At 46.9% G+C, this 21,929-nt stretch overlaps 1 protein-coding gene across 5 annotated transcripts in view; it reads left to right on the plus strand.

Moving 5' to 3' along the window:
- RUBCN (rubicon autophagy regulator) overlaps positions 1-21,929 on the plus strand; it is an 85,575-nt gene that overhangs the window by 60,856 nt on the left and 2,790 nt on the right. For all 5 annotated transcript variants that reach the window (XM_073589348.1, XM_073589347.1, XM_073589346.1 and 2 more), the window contains 6 exons: positions 4,892-5,024; positions 18,748-18,893; positions 18,980-19,044; positions 19,432-19,670; positions 19,764-19,825; positions 19,912-20,065. In XM_073589348.1, coding sequence (XP_073445449.1) covers positions 4,892-5,024; positions 18,748-18,893; positions 18,980-19,044; positions 19,432-19,670; positions 19,764-19,825; positions 19,912-20,065 — 799 coding nt within the window. The remainder of the gene's footprint in view (positions 1-4,891; positions 5,025-18,747; positions 18,894-18,979; positions 19,045-19,431; positions 19,671-19,763; positions 19,826-19,911; positions 20,066-21,929) is intronic.

Consider the following 21,929-nt stretch of genomic DNA (forward strand, 5'->3'; position numbering starts at 1 on the left):
GCTTCAGAACAGGGTAGGCCGCGATCAGGAGAGAATCGCAGCCTACCCAGAGAGGAAGGAACAGCAGGATCAGGAGCGCGGGGAGACAGCAGGAGCTGGGTAAGTGCGACCCCTTCCCGGAGCCACACTAGGGCAAGTTATCCTCCTTCTCCTCATTCCCCCTTATGCCTTAAAGAAAAAAGAAGAAAAAAAGAAAAAGAGGGGGAAAAAGAGAGAGAGAAAATTGGCCTTTTTCTGCAGTATGTCTGGGAAAGGGAAAAAGCACACGTTCCTTTATACCGCATGCGTTTCCTGTGGGTTTGTGTTCACGCGAGCTCCGACTATTAAGTTATGTGAAGCCTGTAGTTCCGAACGCGCCCAGGAGCCCTCCCCTCCAACGGAGCCCAGGGGTTCGGACCCCCCGGAATGGGCGTTATCACTTTCTCGGTCTATGGTTTCGCTTACGAAGGCGATTGAGACCCTTCAGGCCCCGGATAGGGGTAGAGATGACTGCTCGCCTGTTTGGGAGGGTTCATCCACCTCACAAGAGCCGCCGGCCTGCAGGGGCCGCACTCTCTCTAAGCAGATGTACAGGGAGAGATCCCATATGGCGTCTCCGGGCCCCTCTGGTGCTTCGGCATCCGTGAGTGCGGCGTCTCGCTCACCGTCACCATTGTCTGGGAGCGAGCAGAGTTCGGATGAGGACATGCAGGAATCCTTGGACCTGGTTACCCCGGAGTGTCGGGAGACGGTAGACAGTCTCGTTGAGGCTGTCAATCAGACTCTAGGTATTGAGGAAGATGTCTCCCTAACCGCAGGGCATAAAATATCTTTTAAAAAGGCCAGGCGACCACATAGGGTGTTTAGCACTCATCCAGAATTCGAGGACCTGGTGCAACGGCACAGGGAACGTCCAGACAAGCGTTTTTCGGGACAAAAAACGCTAGAGACGAGATACCCGTTTGCACCAGAGCTCTGTAAGAGATGGGCGGAATCTCCGATTGTGGATCCCCCAGTGTCACGCCTGGCCTCAAGATCGTTGTTGTCAGTGCCTAGTGGTTCTTCTATTAAGGACCCCACGGATCGGCTCATAGAAGGTTTAGCCCGCTCAGTGTATGAGGCATCGGGATCAGCGCTTTTGCCTTCATTCGCGGCAACATGGGTGGCCAAGGCCATGATGTCATGGTCAGAGTCTTTGAATAGAGTCCTGCAAGATAGAGACTTGCTGATAGAGGTATCTGAGATAACAAATCAGATCGCGATGGCGGGTGACTATCTAATTAATGCATCCTTGGATGCGGCTAATTGCACGGCACTAGCGGCGGCAAACGCTATCGCCATTAGGAGAGCCTTGTGGCTAAGGCTATGGCGGGCTGATTCAATTTCTAAGAAATCGTTAAAATCCCTGCCATATCAGGGTAACCGACTATTTGGAGAGAAATTAGACAAACTCATTTCGGATGCCACAGGGGGAAAGAGCAGCTTTCTCCCACAGCAGAAGAGTAGACTGCCTTTTTGTCAACCGCAGGCGCGCTTTCGAGCATTTCGCACCCCCGGATGGGCAACAGCGGCCAGTTCTACCGCCCCAGCTCGCTACAACCAAGACAGAGAGCGCCAGGTCACGTATAAAGCCAACCCGCTGGGGAGGATGCGGGGCCGACCACCCAGGTCAAGGGGGGCCAGGTCCCAGAGGCCCTCAGCAAAATGACTCGAGGCATCAGGTACCCGAAGACAGCATAGTAGGTGGTCGTCTGCTCAGGTTCCGCCACGTCTGGGTCAAGGTGGCACACGACGCATGGGTGGCAGAATTAGTGTCATCCGGGTACAAAATAGAGTTTATCGGACATCCTCCAAGCGATTTTTTTTTTTTTTTTTTTTTTTTTTTTTTTTTTTCTCTTTCCCGGCTTCCCAAATCGGAATCCCGGGCAGAGGCGTTGCTAGGAGCCATCAGGATTCTTCAGTTCAACGGGGTCATTGTCCCGGTACCAGAGGGCAAAAAGGCTCAAGGATTTTATTCCAACCTGTTCGCGGTCCCCAAGAAGGACGGAACAGTAAGACCGGTTCTGGACCTAAAGCTCCTAAACAGGTTCATCAGAGTCAGGCACTTTCGGATGGAATCCCTCCGGTCAGTGATATCGGCCATGGAGCAGGGAGAATATTTGGCCTCAATCGATGTCCAGGATGCCTACCTGCACATCCCTATTTTTCCCCCGCATCAGAAGTTCCTTCGGTTTGCAATCAATGGCCAGCATTTTCAATTTGTGGCTCTGCCGTTCGGGTTAGCCACGGCTCCCAGGGTATTCACGAAGGTAATGGCGGTCGTCATGGCCATTCTTCATTCTCGGGGCATAGTGGTTTTGCCGTACTTAGACGACCTCTTAGTAAAGGGGCCGTCCTTTCAAGCATGCAAGGAGAATGTCAGCATCACACTGGATACCCTATCTCGCCTAGGATGGTTGGTCAATGGGAAAAAGTCATCTCTTATCCCGGCTCAGAGGATTCCATTCCTAGAGGATTCCATTCCTAGGGATGATTTTCGACACTTCCTGAGGGTTGGTAATTCTCCCTCAAGACAAGGCTCGGGCGCTCCGGCAGGGAGTTCGGAGTCTTCAGCAACCAGGCCCTCACACGATTCGATTTGGGATGAAGGTTCTAGGGAGGATGGTAGCGGCAATAGAAGCAATTCCGTTTGCTCAATTTCATCTTTGTCCCCTGCAGCACGCTCTCTTGGCAGCGTGGGACAGGAGTCCGTTCTCCCTAGTTCATCAGTGCAGGTTATCCTTTCAGGTCCGACGAGCACTTCAATGGTGGACGCGCGACTCCTCTCTTTCATGGGAAACCCATTCCTCCAGATCAATGGTTGGTGATCACAACCGACGCGAGTCTTCTCGGTTGGGGAGCAGAATTTCGCCATCACACGGCACAGGGGCAGTGGTCGCCCCAGGAGGCTCGTCTTCTGATCAACTTGTTGGAGATTCGAGCGGTGCGGTTGGCGTTGCAGCATTTTCAGCACTGGCTAGCAGGATGCCCAGTCCGGGTCCAGTCAGACAACGCCACGGCAGTGGCGTACGTGAATCACCAGGGAGGCACGTGCAGCAGGGCAGCCATGCGCGAGATAGAGCATGTACTCCGTTGGGCCGAGAGGCACCACTCAGTAATCTCAGCAGTTCACATACCAGGCGTGGAAAATTGGGCAGCAGATTTCCTGAGTCGGCAGGGTGTCGTTTCCGGGGAATGGTCCCTGCACCCCGAGGTCTTGCAGCAGATTTGCCAACGGTGGGGGACTCCGGACGTGGACCTGATGGCCTCCAGGGAGAACGCCAAAGTGGGCATGTTTGTCGCTCGGTCCCAGGACCCGCGAGCAATCGCAGTGGATGCGTTGGTCCTTCCATGGAGCCAGTTTCGGCTCCCATACCTGTTTCCCCCTCTGCCACTTCTCCCGAGGGTCATCAGAAAGATCAAGACAGAGAGGGTCTGCTGCCTCCAGACTGGCCCCGTCGAGCTTGATACGCGGATCTAGTACAGCTCCTCGCAGACTTGCCATGGCGTTTACCGGTACGGCCAGACTTAATGTCCCAGGGGCCGATCTACCACCCGAACTTAGGGGCCCTGTGTTTGACGGCATGGCCGTTGAATCTTGGATTCTGACCCAGGCGGGGTTTGGGCGTGAAGTGGTTGCTACAATGGTTAGCGCCCGGAAGATGCACCTAGGTTTTAAAGGAGGAAATTAGGAAAAAAAATTTGAAGCAAAAAATGTGGTCAATTCTGTACTTAATATCCCCTATCCTGGTATATATGGTCCCCTCATCCCTATCCTGGAAAGTATGCCCCTCCATCCCTATCCTGTTATGTATGGCCCCCACCTCATCCCTACCCTGATATGTGTGCCCCCCTCTTCCCTACCCTGATATGCATGATCCCCCTCATCCCCATCCTATTATACATGCCTCCTCATCTCTAGACTGGTATGCATGCCTCATAATCCCGAACCTGGTAGGAATATTCTAGTATGCATGGCCCCATCCCTATCCTGGTATGCGGGCCCCATCCTTACCATGGTATGATTGGCCCCATCTCTCTTCTGATATGCATGGTCGCATCCTTACCCTGGTATGATTGGCTCCATCCCCTTTCTGGTATGCATGACTCCATCAGAAAACATTAAAAAAACAAGCCATTACACTTACGTTCCCTGTGTGCCCTCGCAGCGTCCTGCCCCGATGCTAGCAGTTGCTTAATGCTTGTAAGCAGCAAATGGCAGGGATGTCATGTGCTGCCTGCAAGCCGAAGGGCAGCTGCCAGATTGCTCAATGCTTTGCACACCGGGACTGTGTGCGCAGAGAGTATTCATTGCTCTCTAGCGAGCACAGTGTCAGCCGGAGCCTTCCTGCTGCTGCCGCCAGCGGTCACATGTGCCAATACTTAAGAGAAATGAATATTCAAGAGTATTCATTTCTCTTAAGTATCGACACGCCCATTGGCGTGGAAGTAGTGAATATTCATTTTTCTTTAGCAGCGGGCACGGGAGATAGCCGCAGTAGCCGACTCCAGCCTCTGTGAGCCGCTGCTCCACCGAAACCGCTTCCCCGCCTCCCCACCATAGCCAGAGCCGATACATCCAGACTATAAAACACCCCCCCCCCCATTTTCCTACACTTATTTGGAGGAAAAAAGTGCATCTTATGATCCGAAAAATATTTCTAGCCATAGCGTGAGTGTTATAAGGAAGCACAATGATTTACTAATTGGACACCACGGTATTGGCTGTTTCCATGGGAGTATAAGTGATGCTTGTTAAATGACCAAAGCCACGAGACTTGGAACAAGTGTATGCAATACTTACAAATCGTTCAGACCGTAAACCGATTTATGCTCAAGGCCTATATTAACTTCCTCTTTCATTTGCTCCCAGATCTTACTCCTTCCTTCACTCCAATTCTGCTGAAGCCGTGGCAATGGGCCTGCTGAAACAGTTTGAAGGCATGCAGCTGCCTGCGGCCTCTGAACTGGACTGGCTGGTTCCAGAACATGATGCTCCTCAGAAGGTAAGGATTAAAAGCCCTGGAGATCCCTCACACAAAGTAAACCACCAAATACATTGTAGCCACAAAAAGTGCACTCTGTCTTGCCTATAACCTCACTATATAGACCCCAGCACATCAGGGAGACATATAAGGGAAAGAAATAGGCATTCACTATAATTGGTTGATGTGCTACGTATTAAATGTTTATGGATAAAATAACTTTTACTCTTCGCCACGACAGCACCCACTGGAGGTATCGGATCCGCCCATTTGGAACAGGAAACCCTACAGGAAAGATAAAAGGGGCGGTCCGCCTTTCCTCCTCAGTTTTTTTGGTTTCCTGTTCCAAATGGAGCAGGATCCTGCAGGATCTTACCTGGGCCATGCATCCGCCTGTGCGGTCTCTTCGGGAACGGCAGGGGCTGCGGTCCGGAGGCAGCGTCGGGGGAGACTCCGTTTGACGGCTCCCCCCTCGTCTGGTGGCATAATGGTAATGGCCGGGTCCGGGGAGGGCCGCCCGGTCTTACCAGGGAGCGCGCCGGTCTGGCATCCGGGAGATCCTCCCCCCCCCCATCCCCATCGGTGGGGGTATAGCGTGGATGGTGAGGCCATGTGCGCGCGAGCCGCGTGTGTTTATTGCGGTGGCGCGGGAGCAGGCCGGCGCCCGACGCTCCTATACCCCTGGAAGTAATGGTTGAACTTCCGGGGTAAGATGGCGATGACGCGGCGCATGCGCCCTGTGACTGGCGACTTCCGGGGCTACGATATGGATACAGATAAAACAGCACTGCAGCGCTGCAACGTTGGAACATGTCGTCCCCCGCAGAGTCGCAGACCCCAGCAGGGGATTCAGCTGGGGGCAACTCCACCAGGGACCGCAGCGCCAGGACGGAGAATGCCCGCAGGAGCGAGGCAGCAGAAACCCGATCCAAACCGTCTCAGCCATCTGAACCGGTATTAAGCTTCACTGGGTGAGTGTGCAAAGCATATGCTCTACCTATTAAGCTAACCTCCTCTCCTCCCCCCCCCCCTCCCCCCCCTCTTTACCTTTGACCTCCCGTTTTAGTCAAAGAAAAAAGGAAAAACAAAACATAAAGAATGCGCATTATGTTCAGAGCCTCTCCCTGACTCCTACCCCAAAAAGCTCTGCAAACAATGCATTAAAGAGACCAGGCAGGGGTCGACGATATCTTCTCAGGATATCCGAGCCATAATTAGGGAGGAAATACAAGCCATCAACCGCGCCAGCACTCCCGCAGAGTCCAGTCATAGAAAACAGGTTATTGTTAGTTCAGAGTCAGAGGAAGAACAGGATTTAAACTCAGACTCCGCATCCACGTCCTCATCATCATCCTCGGAGGCGGAAGGACGCGCATGTTTTCCTCTGGACAGCGTAGATAACCTGGTAAAAGCGGTTAGAAACACTATGGGGTGTGAAGAGGAAAGGGGAGCCCAGACCGCGCAGGACATTATGTTTGCGGGATTGGCAGAAAAAAAGAGGAGACCATTTCCAGTAATACCGGCAATTAAAGATCTCATCAAAAGGGAATGGGAAAAACACGACCAGAGGGGTTTTCTCCCATCCGCTTCAAAACGGAAGTACCCGTTCACTGATGAAGATCTATTAAAATGGTCTAAAATACCAAAAGTGGACGCTGTCATATCCTCCACTTCCAAACAAACCTCGATCCCGGTCGAGGACGCAGGATTGTTAGCAGACCCATTGGACCGAAAGGCTGAATCTTCGCTCAAAAGGTCCTGGGAGTCCACCACCGGGGTATTCAAACCCGCAATAGCCAGCACATGTACTGCTAGGTCAATGCTGGTATGGCTAGATCAATTAGACCAGCAGATTGAGCAAAGAGTGTCAAGGGAGAAACTGCGTGCAGCCATCCCGTTGATAAGAGGGGCAGCTGCCTTTATGGCAGACGCTTCAGCGGACACCCTAAGACTGGCAGCAAGGTCGGCAGCCCTGGTGAATAACGCCAGACGCGCGCTTTGGATAAAAAGCTGGAAAGGGGATGCACAGTCAAAATCCAAAATTAGTGCAACCCCATGCGAGGGTGAGTTCCTCTTCGGAAAAGCCTTAGACGAAATTCTCGCCAAGGCAAAAGAAAGAAAAAAGGCCTTCAGTGATTCTCCCATTCCGTTTTATAGGAAAACCTTTAAAAGACGGCCATTCGGGAGAAGAAGACAATCGGACAGAACGAGATGGGCCACGAAAGACGAAAAGCAGAAGGGTACCATCTTCAGAGGGCCAACATATAGGAGAGAGAAAAATTAAAAGTTTAGACCCACCGGTTGGGGGCAGATTAAAATTTTTTTTTACCAAATGGGAACAAATTACGTCAAACCCATGGATTTTGAATATAATCAAGGAAGGAATAAAGATTGAATTCCTTCGAATCCCCTATGAGTTCTTTGTTATAACTCGCCTTAATTCCTCACTTCAGCAAAAGGCTCTCGAAGACGAGATTCGAGTCCTGCTAGCTAAAAAAGTTTTAGTTGACGTCCCTGAGGAACAACAGGGTAGAGGCTTTTACTCTCCCTTGTTTTTGGTGTCTAAACCAGACGGTACATTTAGAACCATTATTAATTTAAAGAAGCTAAATTCATTTATAAAAAATTATAAGTTCAAAATGGAATCGATTAGATCCACTATAAAGCTTCTTTTTCCAAATTGCGTAATGGCAGGGATTGATTTAAAAGATGCTTATTATCATCTCCCTATACACAACAGATTCCAGAAATACCTAAGAGTCGCAGTGGAAGTCGAGGGCAGGATTCGTCATTTCCAATACGCGGCCATGCCCTTCGGGCTTTCCACGGCACCAAGAATATTTACCAAGGTGATGGCAGAAGTGATGGCCTACCTTCGCCAAAAGGACACACTAATTGTACCATATCTAGACGACTTCCTAGTAATTGGGAATTCAGTCAAACAATGTACTGAACGCGTGACTGACGCAGTCTCCTCTTTTCAGAGCCTTGGCTGGATCATCAATATCCAAAAGTCCAGACTCGATCCGCAATCTCTCCAGACTTTTCTAGGATTTCAACTAGATTCCTTGACCCAGAGATGTCTACTACCCCAGGTAAAAATCATCCTCATAAAACAAAAAATACAAGCAGCTATAGTTAAACCACGTGTATCCTTAAGAGGAGCAATGTCACTATTAGGATCACTAAATTCTTGCACCCCGGCAGTCCGGTGGGCCCAGTACCATGTCCGTACACTACAACACCAAATCCTCCAGGAGGATAAACGACATAGTGGTCATTTACAGAGCAAAATAACCCTGTCACAAGAAGTCTTGACTTCCCTAGAGTGGTGGTTAGACGATGACCATTTATGTTCAGGAGTCCCATGGGTTATAGTTCCATCCTGTATTGTAACCACCGATGCCAGTCCCCAGGGCTGGGGAGCCCACATGGAGAATGGGTTTTATCAGGGAAGGTGGAGTAAAGAGGAATGTGATTACTCATCTAATTTAAAAGAACTGACTGCAGTGTTCTATGCTCTATACAACTTCCTTCCGCAGCTCCAACAGAAGCATGTAAGGATCCTGTCGGACAATACCACCACAGTGGCATATATAAACAGACAAGGAGGAACTCGATCAGAGACTCTGATGTCTTCAGCGGCAAAAATTTTAAACTTAGCAGAAAACTATTTTTTGTCCCTCTCGGCCCTTCATATAAGAGGCGAGAGCAATCAAAAGGCAGACTTCCTAAGCCGTCACACTCTACGACAAGGAGAGTGGTGCCTCAATCGGAAGGTCTTCAGGGACATAGTAGCCGCATGGGGACAACCCGAGGTGGATCTTTTCGCCACAAGGGAGAACAGGCAGATAAAAACCTTTGCCTCCCTATCTCCGTCAGATCACCCAAACATACTGGACGCCTTTCTAGCTCCATGGAATTTCAACCTAGCGTATGCGTTCCCTCCATTGATCCTCCTACCTCAAGTAATTCGGAAGATCAGAGACGACAAAGCCAGAATAATCTTAATAGCACCGTTCTGGCCAAAAAGACCGTGGTTTTTGTGGCTGCAGATTATGTCGATAACAGATCCTTGGATCCTTCCGACTGCCAATCTACTCTCCCAGGGCCCCTTTTTCCACCCTCAAGTGCTCAGCTTGCACTTGACGGCGTGGAATTTGAGAGGCAGTTATTGAGGACAAGAGGATTCTCGGAGTCCTTAATTGCTACACTACTACAAAGTAGAAAACAGTCCACGACCCAGATTTATACTAGAATATGGAAAAAATTTCTTCAATTCCATACAGTACCTCATACAACAGAAGTTCCGATAATCCCAATCTTGGAATTTCTGCAGAAGGGGAAACACTTAGGCTTAGCAGTAAATACACTGAGAGTACAAATATCGGCATTAGGAGCACTATATGGCCATAATATAGCGGGCAACAAGTGGATAACTCGTTTCATTACAGCATGTGAACGAATAGCCCCAATCCACATACCCTCCGTCCCTACATGGGATCTAAATCTGGTCTTAGACGCCCTAACGGTAGACCCCTTTGAGTCGATCGACACAATACCCTTTAAATACTTAGCACTTAAAATGGCCCTCTTAGTATCACTGACCTCAGCTAGAAGAGTGGGTGATATTCAGGCCTTGTCAATAGATCCACCTTTTTTCCAAGAATACCAAGACAGATTAGTATTAAAACCTGACCCTGCCTACCTGCCAAAAGTGGCAACAAAATATCATAGATCTCAGGAGATACTCCTCCCAACCTTCTATAAAAATCCCTCTACTCCGGAAGAGCAGAAGTTCCATACTCTGGACGTCAAAAGAGCTGTCCTAAAATATATTGAGAGGTCCAACAGTTGGAGGCAGAGCAGGGCCCTATTTGTTTCATTTCAGGGCTGTAAGAAGGGGTATGGAGTCACGAAGAGCACCATTTCCCGGTGGATCAGAGAGGCCATTCGTTTAGCCTACTCCGCAAAAAACGAAGATCCTCCAGGGAACATCAGGGCGCATTCCACCAGAGCAATGGCAACCTCTTGGGCGGAAAAGGGAGATGTTCCGATTGAAACTATATGTAAGGCGGCAGTTTGGTCATCCCCTTCTACCTTCTATAAGCACTACAGACTTGATCTGTCATCAACCTCTGACTTAAGCTTTGGCAGGACTATCCTTGGCACGGTGGTCCCACCCAGGTGATGGTCTCTGGAATCTCTCCAGTGGGTGCTGTCGTGGCGAAGAGTAAAAAGCCGGATTACTTACCGGTAATGCTCTTTTAATGAGTCCACGACAGCACCCGTTCACTTCCCCCCCTAAAGATATCAATAGTTAAAGTATTACCAAATAATGGATAAGAAAGATGTTAAAATAAGAGAACATTGCCTAATCCTTGGCGGTCCTTCTGGTACTCTGAAACGTAAAACTGAGGAGGAAAGGCGGACCGCCCCTTTTATCTTTCCTGTAGGGTTTCCTGTTCCAAATGGGCGGATCCGATACCTCCAGTGGGTGCTGTCGTGGACTCATTAAAAGAGCATTACCGGTAAGTAATCCGGCTTTTCTCGGACTTACTGTGCGCTGCAAGACAAAGTTCAATTTAACACGACATGAGAAGTTTAACTGTTTAATTCCCAACGTGTTTCGAAGTGTATAATACTTCATGTCATCCCCTGAGGAAGTATTATACACTTCGAAAACGCGTTGGGAATTAAACAGTTTAATTTCTCATGTCGTGTTAAATTGAACTTTGTCTAGCAGCGCACAGTAAGTCCGAGAAAGTTATTTTATCTATAAGGATTCCTATTGGCGGTCACGGAGTGGACCTTCGGGCGTGCAGCAGGCTGACAGTTGGTTCTTATGCCTTTATCTCTCCTGGAATAGGTGAGTGGATTTTTTATAATTATTTGATTCACCACCCAGATAAGACCCTATTGCGCTTTCTTTTTTTCCTTAGCCTTTATAATATTAACGTATTAAATGTTATACATGACTCTCAAATGTGACTTGCATTTCTTGTGAACTTATAAAGTAGTATGTGTATGGGGTACACAGGTCGGCCAATAAGGTGAGCTGGAAATATGGCATATCATTGATATAGTTGTACTTGCCCCCACTTGTTGGTGTCCAATTCTTCATTTTACTTGGCTGCCTGAAAACTTTCAAAAATACATAAAAACAAAAAAAAACATTTTGATAGAAAATTGCAACTTGTGTATGCCAGGATCTAGCAGATACATCGGTGTATGACATGCCAGGATCTAGCAGATACATCGGTGTATGACATCCCGGGATCTAGCAGATACATCGGTGTATGACGTGCTAGGATCTAGCGATACGTCGGTGTATGACGTGTCGGTCTAGCGGATACAGTGGTGTATGACGTGCCAGGGTCTAGCGGATACATCAGTGTACGACATGCTGGGATCTAGCAGATACATCGGTGTATGACGTGCTAGGATCTAGCAGATACAGCTGTGTATGACGTGCCAGGGTCTAGCGGATACAGCGGTGTATGACGTGCCAGGGTCTAGCGCAGGGGTCCTCAAACTTTTTAAACAGGGGGCCAGATCACGGTCCCTCGGACCACTGGAGGGCCAGAATATAGTTTAAAAAAAATTAGGACCAAATTCATATGCACACTGCACATATCTTATTTAGAAATAATAAAACAAAATAGGAACAAATACAATATTAAAAATGTAGTAGTTAAATCATCAAACTTACCGATTTTTTTTTTGGGGGGGGGGGGTTCTTCGAATATCCTACACTTCGAGTCAATTTTTTCTTTTTCTTGATATCATTGTTTCCTAGGGATTCAAAATTGCTATTAGTAAAATACCAACATATATACAGCGCTACAAAAACAATATACCAGCAATAAAATTTCCCACACAGAGACATACAGCCTGCACTGCCCATCAATGCGGCGTGATCAGCGCCCATCAATGCGGCGTGATCAGCGCCCATCATTGCCGGGTGATCAGCGCCCATCAATGCGGCCTGATCAGCGCCCATCAATGCGGCCTGATCAGCGCCCATCAATGCGGCCTGATCAGCGCCCATCAATGCGGCCTGATCAGCGCCCATCAATGGGGCCTGATCAGCGCCCATCAGTGCGGCCTGATCAGCGCCCATCAGTGCGGCCTGATCAGCGCCCATCAGTGCGGCCTGATCAGCGCCCATCAGTGCGGCCTGATCAGCGCCCATCAGGGCGGCCTGATCAGCGCCCATCAGGGCGGCCTGATCAGCGCCCATCAGGGCGGCCTGATCAGCGCCCATCAGGGCGGCCTGATCAGCGCCCATCAGGGCGGCCTGATCAGCGCCCATCAGGGCGGCCTGATCAGCGCCCATCAGGGCGGCCTGATCAGCGCCCATCAGGGCGGCCTGATCAGCGCCCATCAGGGCGGCCTGATCAGCGCCCATCAGGGCGGCCTCACCAGTGCCCATATTGGTGGAACTCCACTTTTACCACAGGCTCAGACTAGTGCAAGAATCCCCAATAGGCAGCATTGGTCCCTAAAAGGCAGGTAAATGTCCCCAATAAGCAGCACAGGTCCCCAATAGGCAGGTACAGGTCCCCAATAGGTAGCACAGATCCCTAATAGGCAGGTAAATGTCCCCAATAGGCAGGAAAATGTGCTCAATATGTAGCACAGGTCGCCAATAGGCAGGGACAGGTCGCCAATAGGCAGGGACAGGTCCCCAATAGGCAGCACACCACCCCAATAGGCAGGTAAAGGTCCCCAATAGGCAGCACAGGTCCCCAATAGGCAGGTACAGGTCCCCAATAGGTAGCACAGGTCCCAAATAGGCAGGAACATGTCCCCAATACGTAGCACAGGTCCCCAGTAGGCAGCACAGGTCCCAAATTGGCAAGAACATGTCCCCAATACGTACTGTAACAGGTCCCCAAAAGGTAGCACAGGTCCCAAATAGGCAGGAACATGTCCCCAATACGTACTGTAACAGGTCCCCAAAAGGTAGCACAGGTCCCAAATAGGCAGGAACATGTCCCCAATACGTAGCACAGGTCCCCAAAAGGCAGCACAGGTCCCCAATAGGACCCGGAGTTAAAAAGAAAAAAAAAAAAACAGTACTCACCTATGTCCCCTGCTGCTCTGAAGAGGCGCCCGCTCATCTCCCATCTTCTTCCAGCACAGGCGGCGTGACGTCATCAGGCCGCGCAGGCGGCGTGATGATAATCACGTCGCCTGTGTGGTCTCTGCTGCATACTGAGGGCTGCACAACGCCTTTCCTCGGCGCCTCGTCCCGTCCGCGATTACAGGGCCCGTCGGCCCTGTAATCAGTGCAGTTTAATGTCGGCCTGGCCAGGGGCCGGATAAAAGTCCTTCGGCCCGCGGGCCGTAGTTTGAGGACCCATGGTCTAGCGGATACAGCGGTGTATGACGTGCCAGGGTCTAGCGGATACAGCGGTGTATGATGTGCCAGGGTCTAGCGGATACAGCGGTGTATGACGTGCCAGGATCTAGCAGATACATCTGTGTATGACGTGCCAGGATTTAGCAGATACATCGGTGCAGGGTGGATTTGATTTAAATCTAACTGATTTAAATCACGATTTAAATCACTAGTCAGTAAGGCTTGATTTAAATCAGTGATTTAAATCAAAGTTTTTACCTAAACTAGTTCTTGCTACTTTAACATGCAAGTAGATGAAGATTTTTAGAATCACTTTTTATATTACTTTTTTCTCCCCAGTTTAATGGGTTAATCATTCATATTTGGACACCACTGTTCTGTTGTACTTAGGAAGGAGAAAAATAATCCTGACCTTAATAACAATTTTAAATAGATTTATTCAACTGAAACAATAGCAACATTACAGCATAAGTTATTTGCTTAAACAAACATCCATGTTTGTTAACTAATTTGGCTAAACAAAATATATATATATATTTTAAGAAACTTAGACTGTCAGCCCAGCCGACACATGAAAAACTTAAATACTACTGTCCCTGCTGTCCTCTGTAGCTCACTTGTCATCTTCATCATCATCTTCTTTTTTGTTCCTATTCATAATCTGGAAAAGAAAAACAAGCTTTCCTGCTTTATTGGGTCCCAACCGATTTCTCAATTTAGAATGAATGAGTCCAAAGGAAGAGAATATTCTTTCAACGCCTGCAGAAGAAGCTACTGCTGTTAAAAGTGAAATCATTACTTGAACAGTCTCTAAATCCAAGCGCTTGAGTGACTTCCACCAGTTTACTGGTGTGACCTTCCTTAAAATATCTTCAGCAAACATATATTTCTTGAATGGTTCCCCCTTAGCTCTGAAGTTTATTATAGTTGGCATTAAAGATGGATGATTGCTGGATACCCATGTCATAGCTAACTCCTCTTCCTCAGCACTTAGGTTTTGACCCAGATATTGGATATTGACAATATTTGCCAAAAAATGAGCTGGAGTCAGTGCTTGTCCCATTCGTTTGTTTACTGCTTGTAATTTAATTCTGTCCATGTGTAGTTCTGTTTTTAAGTGTTCACTCAGTTCCTTCCAAATTTCAACAGCATCCGCAATAAAACAGCTATTTTTCTGTATTTTGTTTAAAGCTTGAGAGATGGGTTTCAGGAAGCTCAGCATATGTTCAACATTTCTCTTAAGCCCAATGTTGAGGATTTTGGCCGTGACAGTGCCATCTATTTTATCTCGATTTTCTTCACAAAGTGTCATCAGAATATGCCAGTTTTTGATATACTGCTCAAAACAGTCCACCACAGAGTTCCATCTAACATCTTGTGGGAGCGTTAGCTTGGTTCCACCCATCCTTTTCAGAGCTGCTGCAGCAAAATGATTATTACGGAAGTATTTAGCAATTTCAACATTAGCCTTTATTTCTGGAACACTTAAGTCTTTGGCTAAGAGGTGCAGCAAATGAGCACTGCAACCATATGTTATTAGCAGCTTTGTATTCCCTCCCTGCTCTTCTAAATCTCTTCTCATCTTGGATACGTTTGCAGCATTGTCAGTGACCAAACTGCGTACTAGACATTTGAATTTTTGTTCACATGTCGTTATAGCTTTTACTGCCACTTCTTGTCAGTATTCTACTGTGTGTGCATTTCCTGACGTATCAGTTTGTGCAAGGAAGACTTTACCTTCTTCTGTTGTTATACAAGCACATACAATAGGATCATTGTGGACATTACTCCACCCATCAATACTTAGGTTAACAATTTTACCCTCCAGAGCTGTTGCACATTGCTCCATTTCTCTGTCATACACTTGATCCAGCAGTTTCCCTGCAACATCCGCTCTGCTGGGTGGACTGTATCCTGGTCTCAGTGACTGAACCATATTAATGAAATGTGGGTTCTCAGTCAGACGGAAAGAAGAGTTCGTTGCATAAATAAACTGGGCAATTTTTTCATCAATCAACTCTTTTTCTAATCTGCTAGTTCTTATCACAAACCTATCTATGGTGGTTCCAGGAGGTAAAGGTTTTTTCTTCCTTTTGGGTGATGGTGATATGTGGCTGTGGGTGTCTGATGATGATGCTGCTGCTGCTAATGAAGCACTATCCTGGATGGATAACTCTGAAGCTGTAGAACAGGATGATGGTGATCTTGGAGGTGGATAGTTTCCAGAATCCATGAATTCCCCTAAACAAAAAAAGTCAATGCTGTTATTTTATTGTTTATACAATTTCTGCTTATTGTACACAACACATCACTGCCCCTGCCCCAAAAGGAATATTTGTTTTCCTTCATAACTGTACCAAATGACAGTAACATGCAGTAATAATAAGAAATATAATTTTTCTCACACATGACAGTTCAGTCTTTAGAAATGGGATTCAATAAAAATGTTTACCAACCTGAATATCATGCCTGTTCAGAAGTGTTTCTTTGGTCATCTTCATCACCGCACTTCTCATGATGTTTCCTCATTCGCGCCACCAGGCCTTGCATCTCTTTGTTGCATCGTTTGCATTTTGCACGCATGCCTGCCTTACCGATAGGCGAAGGAGCTTCATTAAAATATTCCCAAACTGGGTCTCTTTTACGGCCTGCTGCCATTATAAGGAAAGAATGTAATAAACCTCAGATCGTACACACAAACAGATCCAGACTTGTCTGTCTGTGGCTATGCTGCAGTATTGTGCTCAAAGTTTCACTTTCATTTTCTTGTCTGCTTGCCCTTCCTCCTCCTCACACTTAGATTCACATTCTTCTTGTGTTGTGCAGATCTATTCCACTCCAAACAATCAGAAACATATTGTCTAACTTCTTGGACTTGGCACTGAAGGGGTTGATTCTGTATTCATAGGTTTGTAGAACAATAGGATTAAGGTCTTTTTCTCAACTCTGTTCATGTTGTAACATTTTTGCCGTGAAGAAGAGGCTGGGACCTCTGCGGAGTCAAATTCAGTTTTGAGAACTGCGTAAGTAAAGCGAGCGTCTGTGATAATATAGGAGAGAAACTGCCCACTAATCCTACAGAAACCTCTGGAAGAGCATGGCATTGTGAATGTTACACATATACAGCCTTTATTCTACTGAGTTAAACAACTCAGCTTTATCTCATGATGGAAGAACCTTTGGATGGTAAAATATTTAACTCAAAAAGCAGTTTATTGAAAAAAATCCGATTTAAATCAAAAAAATCCGATTTAAATAAAAAAAATCCGATTTAAATCAAAAAAATCTGATTTAAATCAAAAAAATCCGATTTTTTTTTTTTTTTTTTTTTTTTTTTTTTTTTTTTTTTAAAAAAACATTGATTTTTATCCACCCTGCATCGGTGTATGACGTGCTATGATCTAGCCGATACATCGGTGTATGACGTGCCAGGGTCTAGTGGATACAGCGGTGTGTGACGTGCCAGGGTCTAGGGGATACAGTGGTGTATGACGTGCCAGGGTCTAGCGGATACAGCGGTGTTTGACGTGCCAGGGTGTAGCAGATATAGCGGTATATGACGTGCCAAGGTCTAGCAGATACAGTGGTGTATGACATTGCCAGGAACTTGCATATACAGCATTGTATGACGTGCTACTAACTCCCCATACGGCCACGTATAACTACAGCACAGACTAAAGATAATATACTAGTATTCCAGTATGAGAGAAAATGGGCAAAAGATGGGTGAATGCCATAAAATGGAAAAAGACTAGACTAATTATTTACCTGATGAGACATGCTGCCCATGTAGCACTGATACAGTCCGCAGATCTATTCTTACTGTAGTGCAGTGATGACATGCCGCCTAACCATACAGGTGCCCAGGACGAGCAATAGACCTCAGCGGTGTATTGCGGTGGTCAGTCTACATCATCATCATCATTTGTAACTAATAAGTCATGTCAGACTAACTTAATTTCCTTCTATGACGGTATCACTGATTGGGTGGATCAAGGAAATGCTGTAGATATAGTATATCTTGACTTCAGCAAAGCATTTGACAAAGTCTCTCATACTATCCTTATTGAAAAAATGACTAAGTATGGAATGGACAAGGCAACTGTTAGGTGGATTCATAGCTGGCTTAGTGATCGGACCCAAAGAGTGGTCATAAATGGCTGCACATCCAGTTGGAAGAATGTCTCAAGTGGGGTACCACAGGGCTCTGTCCTGGGCCCTGTATTGTTCAACATCTTTATCAACGATTTAGATGAAGGAATTGAGGGTAAACTGATTAAATTTGCTGATGACACAAAGCTAGGAGGGATAGCTAATACTAGAGAAGAGAGAGAGAGGATTCAAAAAGATTTAAATAAACTGGAGAAGTGGGCAGTAACAGAATGGTTTTTAACAGGGAGAAATGCAAAGTACTACATCTGGGCAATAAAAATGAAAAAAGCATATATAGAATGGGAGGAATAGGGCTAAGTGACAGCACATGTGAAAAAGACTTGGGTATACTAATAGATCACAGACTGAATATGAGTCAACAGTGTGATGCAGCAGCAAAAAAGGCAAATGCAGTTCTAGGATGTATTAACAGAAGCATACAGTCTAGATCACGTGAAGTCATTATTTCCCTCTACTCCTCTTTGGTCAGACCTCATCTGGAATATTGTGTCCAGTTTTGGGCACCACATTTTAAAAAAGACATCAACAAACTGGAGCAAGTTCAGAAAAGAGCGACCAGAATGGTGACCGGTCTGCAAACCCTGTCTTATGAGGAAAGGTTGCAGGATTTGGGAATGTTTAGTTTGCAAAAGAGAAGACTGAGAGGAGACTTAATTGCTGTCTACAAATATCTAAAGGGCTGTCACATTGTAGAAGGATCAACTTTATTCTCATTTGCACAAGGAAAGACTAGAAGCAATGGGATGAAACTGAATGGGAGGAGACACAGATTAGATATTAGAAAAAACTTTTTGACAGTTAGAGTGATCAATGAGTGGAACAGGCTGCCACGAGAAGTGGTGAGTTCTCCTTCAATGGAAGTCTTCAAACAGAGGCTGGACAGACATCTGACTGGGATGATTTAGCGAATCCTGCTTTGAGCAGGGGGTTGGACCAGATGGCCCAGGAGGTCCCTTCCAACTCTACGATTCTATGATTCTATCACTTACCTGTATGGTGGATAGTCGCAAAAAATAAACACATTCCACAAGGTATACAGTTTTTTACGTTGATGTCTTTGCCCATTGCCGCTGTACGGCTACAGGTCCTTCTGCTGGAGGTATAATTTGGTGAACCTCTTAGGCGCGATGTGGACTGAGTTCTTCATTGTGCTGTGTATGAATAGTCTTGTTCTGTATTAAGAAGTGCTGTTCCTTGCTTTAGCTCCTGCCAATCCCGGATTCCATGCCAATTTCACCGGATGATGGAGAACATGCTGACATCTACAAGTTGCGAATTCGTGTTCGTGGTAATTTGGAATGGGCACCACCACGGCCACAGATCATCTTCAATATCCACACAGCTCCTACGTAATTTACAAATTGTAGATCGCCTAGAGAGTGAGAGGGGTCCATACTCTGTGCCATCACTCACATCTGGTGTTCTGTTTTACCAGGAAAAAAGTGGCAGTCACAAAGCAGAATTACAGATGTGCTGGCTGCGGCATTAGAATTGAGCCTGGTAAGTGGCTTGTAATATCCTTACTTTTTTGACAACATTTGTAGGAAAGTCTTATGGCCTCCATACACTTTAGACTAATGTCAGCCGAACCAACCAATATCGACGGGTTCTACAGACAATCCAATATGTAAGGGCCACCGGCCAATTGAAGGTCGGAAGTTATGTCAATCATATATGCTCAATTTCGGACTGTTGATGGCATTGTTCTTCTGGAGGACACAGCAGCACTTGAAACTGAATGAGGACCACTATGTATGGGAATTCTGGCCGAAGCATCGTTTAGCCGAGAGCCACCTAATGTGTATGGGGGCCTTTATGATTTGCTCCTATTGGTGCCATATAGGTGGTATAGTGGAAGTGTGTAATTCTCTCTATTAATCCCAACAGATTATATTAAAAGGCTCCGGTATTGTGAATACCTGGGTAAGTATTTCTGCCAGTGTTGCCATGAGAATGCCCAGTCTGTTATCCCTGGCAGAATTTTACGAAAATGGGACTTCAGCAGATATTATGTCAGTAACTTCTCCAAAGACCTTCTTACCAAGATCTGGAGCGACCCACTCTTTAATCTGCAAGATATCAACAATGCAATGTACAAGAAGGTGAAGGCTCTGGAACAAGTCCGGGTAGGTGGCCATTCCTAACTTGTATGCAGAACCATTAGCCCAGGGGTAGTTTTCCTTTCTCTGTTAATAAGGTTCTTCATTGGTTGTTTACAGCTATTACGAATACAACTGGTTCACCTGAAAAACATGTTTAAAACCTGTAGACTGGCCAAGGGGTGAGTCCGCAATTCTATTCAGTGCTGAATGCGGGGACATAAGGAAAGAAGATTAATCCTTTTTCTGAATCTTCCTCCCATCACAGTATACTGGAGTCATATGACAGTGTCCCAGGACATCTGACTGAAGACTTACAGCTCTTCTCCTTGAACGACCTTATGGCCATAAAGAAGGGAGAACTGGTGCCACGGTTGAAGGAGCTAGTGAGACTTGGAACGTTACATGTGGATAAATGCATGGTAAACACTTATGACTTATAAGATAAGCCATACCTTATAGAGGGGCTGTCAGCTTCTTCTGCTTTGTTCAGTGGAATTGAAAGGCTAAGGATGCATTTGCGTTAAATGAGTGCCGATCGGTACATATTTGTTCACCTGTTTTCTTTCAATTATCTGTTTGAAACAGGTATGCTACATTTAAAGGGTTTGTCTGGTTTTACAATAAATCTGCAGTTCACTCTATGTGACTGCATACTTATGAAACTTCACTATGTGCTGTGCTCACACTGTCAAGATTTACTGATTTTGTTGGTGAGAGCAGGTTGTCACATGATTAGCATAGATTTAGTCACATTCAGACAAGACGTGCGTGGCTTCTCACTAAACGTGAATTGAGAGAAGACGAGCAAGTCTAGTCTGCATGTGACTGGAAGTATACAAATCGCATACATGTGATCACATCACTGCCTGATCTCACCAGAAATACAAGTGAATACTGACTGTGCTCTCCTCAGAAGACTGAGCAACCCCTTTAATATTCATACAGAATGATCAACAATAGATCTTTCGGGGCGCATAGGCTACCGTTCTCGGAAGCAGGTATCTTGTTTATATTGGACTAGATGGTGGCCCGATTCTAATGCATCGGGTATTCTAGAATATGGCCAGCGGGAGACTGACGTTCAAAAGATGGTCCAGGACGATCCTCCATGATCGGCGATCTCACAGCGGGGGCCTGGTCTCTGCTGCGTGTCACACTGAGGCTAAGTACCCACGTTGCAGAAATGCTGCGGAAATTTCTGCAGCATTTCTGCAACTCCCACCGCGGGAAAAACGCATGTGAATTCGCATGCGGTTTCCTGCGGAAAACATTTGTTTTTCATGCGATTTGAAGCATCGCTTGGAATGTGATTGACAGGTTGGTCACACTTGTCAAGCATAGTGTTTGACAATTGTGATCAACTTTTTACTATTGATGCTGCCTATGCAGCATCAATAGTAAAAGATAGAATGTAAAAAATAATAAAAAAAAAAAAAAAAAAAAAGGGTTATTCTCACCTTCCGGCGGCCCCCGAACTCCTCTCCACGCTCCCGGCATCTTCCGGTCCCAGTAATGCTTAGCACGAAGGACCGGAGATGTCGTCACTCTCGCAAGAGCGCGACGTCGTCAGCGGTCTTTCGCACAAAGCATTACTGGGACCGGAAGATGCCGGGCGCGTGGTGAGAGGAGGGAAAGAGTCCGGGGGCTGTTGGAAGGTGAGTATATCACTATTTTTTATTTTACTTCTATTTTTTACAGGTTTATGGTACCCAGGGCCTGGAGGAGAGTCTCCTCTCCTCCGGACCCTGGGTACCATCTGCACATTGAGCGCTGCGCTGGTCATCTCCCGGCTGCGTCGCTGATGACCTCCGTGCGGCAGGAGATGACCCACGGCAACCGTTGGGAGATCAGCGGCTAGCGCCGCAGATCTCCTGACTGTAGCGGTGGCGTGCGTCGTTCGAATTCCACCTCAATTCGCGGCCTGACTGCGCCTATCGCTGATTGGTTGCGCCCGGCCGGGCACGACCAATCAGTGACGTGGGATTTCCGTTACAAACAGACAGAATCAGACGCTTATATAGTGGATGATGCGCAATCCCAAAGATCATTTCACTTGATGAAAGAGCGCTTTGTTTGGTGGTGATCAACATCCTCCTTAGGCTACTTTCAGACTAGCTTTCGGAGGCGCAGGGCCGCCGCTAAGCTCCGCCTCCGGTCAACTCCTTCTATGATTGCATGACGCTGCATGCGATCAGCGTACACTATATTTAGCGTTGGGTACGCTGGTCGTGCGCTAATATGATTTTGCCGGCGCTTGCGCCCTTTTGGCGCTGCGCCGAGCAC

Source organism: Dendrobates tinctorius, unplaced genomic scaffold, assembly GCF_039654945.1.
Source record: "Dendrobates tinctorius isolate UK_male_01 unplaced genomic scaffold, ASM3965494v1 ptg000107l, whole genome shotgun sequence".
Lineage (NCBI taxonomy): Eukaryota > Metazoa > Chordata > Amphibia > Anura > Dendrobatidae > Dendrobates > Dendrobates tinctorius.